This window comes from Manis javanica, chromosome 4, assembly GCF_040802235.1.
Source record: "Manis javanica isolate MJ-LG chromosome 4, MJ_LKY, whole genome shotgun sequence".
Taxonomy (NCBI): Eukaryota; Metazoa; Chordata; class Mammalia; order Pholidota; family Manidae; genus Manis; species Manis javanica.
Window position 1 is genome coordinate 11,484,174 of NC_133159.1, and position 10,243 is coordinate 11,494,416.

Sequence of the window (10,243 nt, forward strand, 5' to 3'; positions counted from 1 at the left end):
TAATGTGCTTTAGAATCACCTAGAGAGCTTAACTGAAAATGCAGATCCTGGGCTTACTCGCAAGGATGGTGCCCCAGAATCTGCATGCTTAGCAAACGCCCCAGTCGGTTTAGGGCATGAGGTGGAGAGAGCCCACCTGGAGAACCTGTTTAGCGTTCTGAACTCACTGAGAACAAAGATACCTAAATGACCTTCAGGCTTGAGTGCTAATCCAGCCATTATGTGGATGCTAATTAATGGTACTTAAATAAAAATTTTGAACTACAATACACATTTTATTAAGAACATGCCTACCTCTTATTCTGATGCTCTGTTGTTAAACCGTCTACCACAGTAGGATGATCTTGGATAAGTCTATGAATATAAGACAGTCCCAAGTTTAAGTACCTGATTTTGTTCTATCCTGTTTAAGTTTGTGTCCTCTGCTAATTTAGTGGCTTTTGTAGCCTTCTGATTAATCTTTCTTTCTTTCCCTTTTGTTCCGTATAGAGAAAAGCGGTAAAGAAACTACCTCACTGGGAATGTCATCGTTACCAACTTCAGATGGATTTAACCATCCAGCCCATCCTTCAGGACAAAGTCCTAAGATTGGTAATCCTATGAGTCTCGCTCACTCTGTCTCTGCTTCAGTCTGCCCTATCGAGCCCAGTGACCCAGACAGCACCAGAACACAAGCTGTGAAGGCTTCAAAGGCTTCGGCTGGATTCCAGATAACCTCTGAAAAGAAAGAACATCTTCCTGTGCAGGATTTTTCTGATCGTGCTTCTTCAGCAGACGGTGCTCCAGCAGACCGGAGTCCAGCTATGCCTTTGCCGAATGCATCTGAAGAAGCTCTTGTTGTCGATCATCTGGAGAAATTGCCTGCTGACAGAAGCAGCCAGGGCCTCAAATCTCTTCTCCATGCAAGACAGGAAGCTAGTTTATCTGTCACCACTAGTAGGACGCAAGAACCCCAGAGGTTTCTAGGTGAAAAGGGTTGGCATCCAGAAAATCAGAACCTGAGTCAAGTGAATGGCCTTCAGCAGCACAAAGAACCAGGGAACGAACGGCATAAGGTTGTGCAACAGACCACTTCATGTGACCGAGAACATCTTTGTAACACAGGGGACCTTCAGCCTCTTGAAGAAAGGCAACAGCATCAACAAAAAAGTGTTGATTTGGAAGCTGTTATGAAAGGAGACAGGCTACAGCAGAACGTGGACCTTCCAGGTACAGAGAAAAATATTCTACCTTCAGGGTGCTTTGCCTGCTCGAACTTGGAAACGCTGATGGAAGTCGATACAGTTGAACAGTCCCTGGTTGCTGTGCTCAATTCAGCAGGCAGTCAGAATGCCAGTGTCGAGAGCGTGGGTACATCTGGTGTCGCCCTAGATAATCCCCCAATGGAAGTGGAAACATCAAAATGTAACCCTTCATCTGAAATTTTGAGTAATTCCACTTTGCCTCAGGATTTGCGGCTCCTAGAAAGCAACGATGAAATGTCTGAAACAAATAAAGAATATGGGAATCCTTCCCCCTCTTTAGGTCTTTGTGGCAGTTGTCAGCCCTCTGTGGAGTCAGCAGAGGAATCTTGCTCATCTATAACAGCAGCCTTGAAGGAACTTCATGAACTTTTGGTTGTTAGCAAACCAGCTTCAGATAATACAACTGAAGAAGTGACCTGTCAGTCTGAAGCAGTGACCGAGGGCCACATAGCTATTAGGGACCTTTCTGAGAGATGGACCCCAAATGATCTTGGAGCTGCCCAGAATGAACGGTGTTCACGAGTCTCCTTTCATCAGGCTGTATCTGTAGCAGTGAAGACAGGAAAAGTCACAGACACTTCAGCTGCTGCTGGAGTAGATGATCTAGAAAATACTAACTTCAGGGGTCTAAGTGATGGCCTGTTAACTGATAGGGAAAGTGTCCCCAAATCGAGGGAATCAACACATGAGAGCAGTTCTGTCACTGTAGCCTCAGCCAAAACGTCTGATCAATTACACTGCACCTTAGGTGCAGAGATTTCACCCGAACTTTTAGCAGGTGAGGAGCATGCACTCGATCAGACTTCTGAGCAGACCAAGTCCTTGTCATCCAGTTTCATACTGATTAAAGATTTGGGTCAGGGCATGCAGAACCCAGCGACAAATAGGCCTGAGACTAGAGAAGATGACTGCCCTGAAGCTACAGGGCCACTTCTTGAATTTGAACCACCTACCAGCCATCTATCAAGTCCCTCCATTCTTCCACCACCATTAGTTTTTCCTGCTGCAGACATTGACCGGATTCTCCGTGCCGGTTTTACTCTGCAGGAAGCTCTTGGGGCGTTGCATCGAGTTGGTGGAAATGCAGACCTTGCACTTCTTGTTTTGCTAGCAAAGAACATTGTAGTTCCTACATAACTATGGAAAAGTGGGCTTAGACCATACTCCATTCCCTGAGAAAGCTACACACACACGCACACACACACAGTCACTCACTCACCAAGTGAACAATATATGTAGAAAACTGCAAGCAGAATGTTGAGCCAGATTTTTTTTAAAGATTTTTTTCGGCCAAAGTAACTTACAATCTCTTGTCTGATGAATTTGTCTATTCTATTTGTTAAAATTTGGGCCTTTTTAAATGTGTTGGCAGTATGTGCATACAAAAGCTTTTTATTATTAAGATGATGTATTCTGGAATAAAACTGATGGTTTCGTGTATAGCATACCATTTTAGAATGAGAGTGGATGTTTTTAAAAAGAAGCCATGAGAAACCCCATCACCCGTGCAGCTAAAAGGCAGGTCAGCTTCCCATTTTGGCTCTCCTGTAGCGGGGTGTGGCTTGCTGGCTCAGTTGTCAGTTGACAAGCTTGATCCTGTGGTTTGGTGTTTGGATTTAACACTTAGTGTTCTGTGCATTATGGTTCATGAGTTATCACAGGAATTGAAGGATAATTGAGTACTGTCTGCTAGAGTGGTACTGTTCTATCATGTGGTTAGGATTTGACATTTTAGTGGGATGAGTTGGGAGGGGTTAAAACTTAGGCTACTTTGTACATCACAGATTGCTGCATGGATTGCCAAATACTTTGGGTGGAATGTTGTGAGGGAATTCACATTAGAGTGAAAACATGGTGCTACCCAGATAAAAAAGGGGGAAAAAAACCCTGTAATTCCATTTGCAAATGTCCTGGTGATGTTTTAAGAACTGTGAGTGAAAAATAATGGCCTAAACACTGGAATTTACTAGAAATTGGGTTTGCTAGCATCTCACTGATCACACCTCAACCTTTAATGACTAATAAGGAGCTTAAAATTCAGCTAATGAGTTGATTGCCAGACTTTATTTCCTTTCAAAACTCATCTTCTAGGAAGTTCTTCTAAGGCTCAGATTGCCCTGTGATCTGAGTGGAACACCCAAGTGTGGCGACCTAGTGAGTGCTCCATTGTGGTGCTCGGGGTATGGCCGTCTATTTGGTGAGTGTCCTTCATGGCAGTGGATATTAGCGATTGCAGTTTCTGACTCAAGTGGCCTTGGTAGAGTTTTCCATCCCTTTCTTTCCTCAGGAGTTTCTTTTTAAAGCAAGATTTGTCATGTTTGTGTTTACCATGTCAAGTTAAGAGTGGGGCATAGTATATAGATGTATTTATTGTGGCCTTTATATGAGGACTAGCCCTTGGAAATCATTGTCCTGTGGGCCCCACTGTGCAATAATCCTATTGGATAGATAATAAGTAATTTTTTTTCCTGGAAAATAAACTCTTACATAGCTACCAGGAAGCTGAAATCTTGGTTTTATTGAAAAAGATTTTGAGAGTGATAATTCCTGATTCCAGGTCATAGTTTGCATTGTGTTTGAAGCACAGCTTTGAAGGGGTGATCTGTGAACCTAGTGTTAAATGATTTTGTCTAACGTCTTACTCTCTTTGAAAGCATATCCCTTCCATCAAAATTCAAGTCATTGAGCACAATCAAAACAGAGGCTCATATCTCAGGAGTTTTTGAAGTTTTAATCTGGGGGCACTTACAGACATTTCTACCCTATTCCATCTTCCTTTTTGCAATGATGTTTGTATGTGTTTTATGAGACTTAAAAGTGGTGTGATGTCATGTAGATTCATCACAATCCTCTTAAGTTAGGAAATGGTTGACAGAAGGAAGGAGTTGAAGTTTACCATTTTCAGGAGGGTGCTCAGAACAGCTGGTCAGCCAGATTGTCTTTAAAATGTTGTTTTAGACAATCACGTGTTGTGGACCCTTTTGCCTGTCCTACACCAAAGATGTCAGATGCACTAGGATACCGCCTAATAGCATTTCTGTCAACTGACTGTTAGAGCTATGACTGTAATTAAATAGTTGGTGCTATGATTGAAGCAATGTAGTAGCAATGCAGTGGGCCCCTGTATTTGCTTTATGGGTGGTGATTGGGAATTTATTCTAAACTTACAAATCTTTAAGGGTCACAGAGTGGGCTGGTGTGGGGTGGGGGAACTTATCAGTGACAGTAGACTGCTCCCAAAAGGTCTTCCGTGTGAAGAAGGCCTCATGGTTTTCTGTCTGAACAGTATCGCACACTGCTCAGAGGTTTGGCCACTGAATTTTCACCTTGTGGAGGTTTGGGAATCAATCCCAGGTGGAATATAGAATATCAGTCCAGAAAAGGTTTTATCAAGATAGCTTTTTATGTGTGTATATGTATATTTATTTTTTGGAGAAAATTGAATAGGCCTATAGTCATACATGTATTCTTGTTAGGAATACTTTGAGCTTAACCCACTTGCCAAATGTCTTCTGTTTTATCATTTCAATGTATAATTGCGTTTGATTTTTAAAATCTTATTTCCTGTCCATTGTTTGTGTGAAAGTAAAGCTGTTGGCATTATTAGGATTTTGAATCATTTTTAAATTTAGCAGTTCTAAAACAAAGGGAATTAAGGAACATGACACTAGTGAACCTTCATTGTCAATTTTTATTCAAAATACAGAAATCAGAGATAACTTCCCCCAAAATAAGATAAAATTATTGTGAACTCCTCCAGTTGCCAACAGAACTGGTACCAGCTGGCCATAAACAGTAGTGGGCAACTTTACTGGACAGCCTCTTCCATAACCAGTAACGGACAGCTCTGTTGTCCCCACCTACCTCCGAGGGCGGTCTCTGGGTGTTCACCAAAGAGAGGAGATTTTCCTGTATGACTTCTGCAGTTTCCCTTGCATTGGTTCCTGTGTGTAAAAATGTGCTTGGTAAGCAAGACAGCTGTACCTAGACTATAGATTTTGCCCATTGAAGCTAGTAAGAATTACTCCCATTTGCACCTGTTTAGGCCTCCAGACATCAGCCAGTAGCCTTCCTCCCACATTTGGGCTTTAGCCATTAACATATAAAGAGTACAGTTGCTTAGCAAAGGAAACCGGACAGATGGTGAGAGTGTTAAAACTATTCCGCCTTCCAACCTATGAAACTTTCTAGAGCTCCTTATCTCCATATGTACTCAAGGGAGACAGAGCCCATGTTTTTTCCCAAAGTATTTCTCCAGCAAGAGGGTTGCATAAAAATGGAAAGATACATACGAGACTGTGTCACTGATTTTATGATAACCAGTAAAGTGCAATCTGCCTATTCCCTTGGCACAGCTTTCTATCTCTAGTAAAAGCCATAAAAATTTAGTTGGTTTAACCATAAGCTTATGTGTATATAAATGTGTGATAGACAAATATCCTACAGTTAATTTTACATAGATTAAAAGGCAAATAAATTTTATATATACAGATATATTCTTCACAACATATGGAAAACAGCCTTCCAAATAACTAGCCTGGACAGTTGCAATTCATTCTGATTTCCTTTTACTACCTGTTTGTCACCTACAGTGAGGTCAGCAGGATAACTGAACTGCTAGATTTTTCAAACTTGTTGTCACTGGTGACATATCCTAAGAGAAGTTGAACGGGATTATGCATTCTGCCATTCTGCAGCACAAGTCCCAAAAGCCTGTTTCTCTTTGGAATTTGGTGACTTTAAATATAGTCTGTGGCTGAACTGGAAAAACAGTTACCAAGAGTTTCTCTTCCTACATGATAAATGTTACCTTTCGTGTTAGGAGTTCCATAAAATAAAAATAGCTCTTTCCCTGAAAGAATTAAAAATACCAATTCCTCGTCACCAAGTAAATTCAAAGCATGCCCTTAAGAACTGGAAATGTAACCATGGCTCAAGTTCTGTTCTTAGTGGCCCCTCAGCAGCAGCTCATCAAATGAACTAAAGAATTTAGGGGTGAACCTTTGATGTACTTGGTTTTCTCTTGTGCCTTAGTTTTGCCAAATAGCACAGGCATCAGATTTTGCTAGGGAGTGAAAGTGGAAGTATCGGGGAAGTTTGAAAACAGCCCTCCTGAGGGTAGAGGGCCTGCAGGAAGTGGTCCTGAGGCCTCCCTGTATTATTAATTCAGAATTATCCTGCACCAAACATTAGATTTCCCTAGATGGAAAAGTTATCGTAGGCTTTTTTGCATCAGGAGTGCCAAAAAAATGTGAATTCTAGACATTTATCTTGTTCTTTGTTGTACTACCAGTATCATGGTGGTAAAGGCAGAGAAAACGTTCAAGAAAGTTACATATTTGAACAGGAAACCAATACTCTCTTGAAGTCTATGCCATGTGAGTTTTTGAATAGGATTCATTGATTCGTTCATCAAACATTAAAATTAAGTGCCTGTGTGCCAGGTACTCGTGACCACTGTAGACCCAGGGGGTACTTAAAGCAGATTGGAAGCCTGCCTTCATGATGCTTGTAGTCTAGTAAGGAACCATAAATGAAATTTTAGCTTCAAGAGAAAAATCTACTTTTGCCTGTTAGCATGCTTTTATTTTAAAACTCCTACTAGGATGATTTGGTTCAAATTCAGAGAAGACTGGGAAAATCAAGCTCAAAATGGAATTGGATGCCATGAACCTAAAGCTGCTCTAAATTTTTTTTTTTTTATAATCCTAAGGGAATCAGAGAAACCAACAAAAAATCTTCTAACATTTAGTAGAAATACTTGGAGATCAGGTATTCAGAAATCAATGTGTACTGCTGGGGAGCCAGGGGTAAATGGGCAGGATAGAAGTACAAATAAGGGATGAAGATCCTAAATATGTGCCAGGGACAGTCAACTTTTCTTTCCATCAGGACCTCCTTCCACGCAGGGTAGAGAGGGAGTGTGCTGTCGTTGCATGCCCCCCATTCCCCCTTGAGTACGACTGCTCTAGAATACTGTCTGTCCATCTGGGTCACCAGCACTTAGCAGAGGATTCTGCAGGATTTGCTGTTTGAAAGCATCTGAGTGCAAGATGTGAAAATAGGAATCTAGAGCAGAAAATGTAGCAAGTGTGGTTCTGGAAATGGATGGTGGGCAGAATTTATTTACAAGAAGACTCAAACTGTCACATCTTTCTATAGTACAGCTCCATCAAAAGGACATTCTTTAACCCATTATTTAAAATATTATGTATGTTGTAGTTCCTAAGGCATACAGGGAGAATTTCTGGATCTTCTAGTGGCTTCTGAAGTTTGCAGTTAGAAAAAACACAGGTGTACACTTACGTTTTGGTCATGGGACTCTAGACCCTGTGGGGGCTGTGAAAGGTGAAAGGCTATGAAAACTTATACAGCTCATAAGTTTTAGGGCACAATCTTATGGGATGAAATCTACAGAGAAAATGATTCAAGGGCGTAGGAGTTAGAGAATGTTCTTTTACCTAAAAAAGCTAATAAGCCAACTATAGAAGACCTGGGGTGGAGGTGTGGAACTCAAATTAGGATAGCTTTTACAGAATTTATTTCTTTAAATATGTACCATAAAAACATTTCCATTAGCTGACTTGGGGAAGGGGCATGTTGGGATATTTTTTCCTGGGAAAATACATGTCTGATGGGAAATGATTTTGTTTACCAGGAGTTTTACACACAATCTTAAATGAATGCATCTGTGGCTTAAAGAAAGTTTGGGCCTCAATTAATTTTTGCCAGAGGTGTCAGGTCAGTTTCTTTCCAGATTCCTTCCATCTGAGATAATCTGATGGTGACCAGATTTCTTCTTCCTTCCCTGAAAACCCCGTCTTTTTCTGAGTTTATGCCACCCATCGGAGACCTTTCCCTCTGAATCATTGTTTTTCCATTCGCTGTTCTCCTGATTATCCTTTTGAAATAGGTCTGTTGATACATCAGAGCATTTCAACATACTGACTGCATTTGCTTTTTTCACTATGCACCTGCAGTGAATATTGATTTGCTCATTTTTATTCAAAAGCTCATCTTTCGTGGCAAGTTGGGCTAATGGCCTTTGCGCTCAAGGTTTGTTTACCAGTTCTGTAGCCATATTTGGCAAATCTTAGCAAATAGAAACCCCTCTTTTCTCCCTTATTCTTGCAATCGGTCATGTATTGCTTTCCTGACTTACATGCTCTGAGACTACTGCATCTTACAGGAAGAGCTAGCCTAATTGGTAAAGTAGGCTTGCCAATAGCTCAGTCACTCCCATAATGTTTTGGTTTTGAGAGTTGGGAAACTCTGAGAACTTACGGGAACCAAACTCAGGAATCCCACAGTTGGTTGCATTGTGCCATTGGTTTAGGGGCTGGACACAGGACCCGTCTGCAACTGAGTGTACTAGGTGCATTTGGGTTTGAGTTTTTGTCACATACTGAAATGTAAGGCAGTCCTGAATAATCAAAACACTTTATTTTTCTTTTTTTAATAGGAACTTTCTGAAGAAAAAGTGATGTGTAAAACATTTGATATTTAAGACAATAAAAGTTTTTATCATAAGACTCTTGTTTGATCGATTTCTTTATAATTAAGATGGTTACTTAACTTGTGTCCTTGTCTCTCTCTGCCCTCTTAAATAACTAAACCCAGCCATTGTGTCTTGCAGCCATGTCCCTGAACCCCAGAAGAAATGGGCCATCTCCAAGCCATTAAAGTTACTTCCAGGTACCATTGCAGGGGGACAACTGTGTCCTGATGTGAAAGATGGAACTGCTGTGCATGGGAGACTGTGTGGTAATGGACATGACACTGCAATGAGGTATTGTGGGTCAGACTAGTTTCTACAGCCATTCTTGGGTTTGAATTCTCACCTTGCTACTTGCCAGCTGTGTGCGTGACTAGGTTAAGTTGCTTAACCTTTCCATGCTGCAGTTTCCTCATCTGTAAAATGATTATCAAGAATGGTTGTAGGGATTAGATGAGTTAGTACTTGTAAAGTACTTAGAACAGTATCTGGCACATAGTAAGTGCTTGTTACTTATCAGCTAGTATTCATTTTATCATATAAGGGATTTGAGAACACTACATGGAATTTCCAGTAGCTAGGCAAGTCTTAACCGTCCAGTGTGGCTCTCTCTGCCCAATGTAGTCATCGAGGGTCCTAGACTAGCTGCGCTGTCTTTAACATGTGGCTTCCAGAATCACTTGGGATGTCAACATCCAGCTAACATACCAGGAAAAGAGAATGAGGTTGTGCACAGGAGTTTTTATACCAGCCTAGAAGTGGTACACGTCACTACCCACATTTTACGGGCTGGAATTCAGTCACATGGCCATACCAAACTGCAAGGGAGGCTGTAAAATATAATTGCTCATGTGCCCAAGAAGATGAGTTCAGCTTGGTGTCACCTAGCAATGCTTCAGTTTCACCTCACATGTGGACCACACATAATACCCTTTTCCCTAAAGACATGACCTTATAAACCGTCTCATCGTTACGCTGACATCTGTCCAGAATTCCCCGTGGTACCCTGTCCTTCAGGAGTTGATTGTGGTGCTTTGTGGTCTAGCAAACTGAACCTGGCAATCTGCTCCTGCCCCGTATGTGGTTTTAGAATAGAGACGAAACAACTGCAATAACAAATCCCATTCAGAAATGGGAAGAATGGGAAGTGCAGCTGTCACTGCCCCCCAGCAACCCGGAAATCATGCTGACAGGCATTGTGAAAGGGATGGGAAGTTCCTTTATTCAAGATTCTAATGATCTTGGGGAGGAACTCCCTTCTCCCTTGTCCCCGGCCCCTTCTGCGGTAGGTGTTCAGTCCGCCTGCCTTGGGAGTTAGTCCTGCTCTCTCAGCTCACCGCTGGTCCAAGTCTGGGGGACTGAGGGCTGGCTAAAGGCTTGGAAAAGGATGTCTTTTGAAATCTGGATTTGTTGTTTCTTTGGCAAAATAATAACATTTAATAGGCTTCTGATCTATTTGCTCCAGTCAATTCTGTATGTCAGTGACCACGGTTCTTCCCTATAC

At 41.6% G+C, this 10,243-nt stretch overlaps 1 protein-coding gene across 3 annotated transcripts in view; it reads left to right on the top strand.

Moving 5' to 3' along the window:
- Positions 1-8,774, top strand: part of DDI2 (DNA damage inducible 1 homolog 2) — a 38,292-nt gene extending 29,518 nt beyond the window's left edge. For all 3 annotated transcript variants that reach the window (XM_017640167.3, XM_017640168.3, XM_073233254.1), the window contains one exon: positions 490-8,774. In XM_017640167.3, the coding sequence (XP_017495656.3) occupies positions 490-2,381 (1,892 nt within the window). In that variant the 3' untranslated portion in view covers positions 2,382-8,774. The remainder of the gene's footprint in view (positions 1-489) is intronic.
- Positions 8,775-10,243: the final 1,469 nt, after the last annotated feature.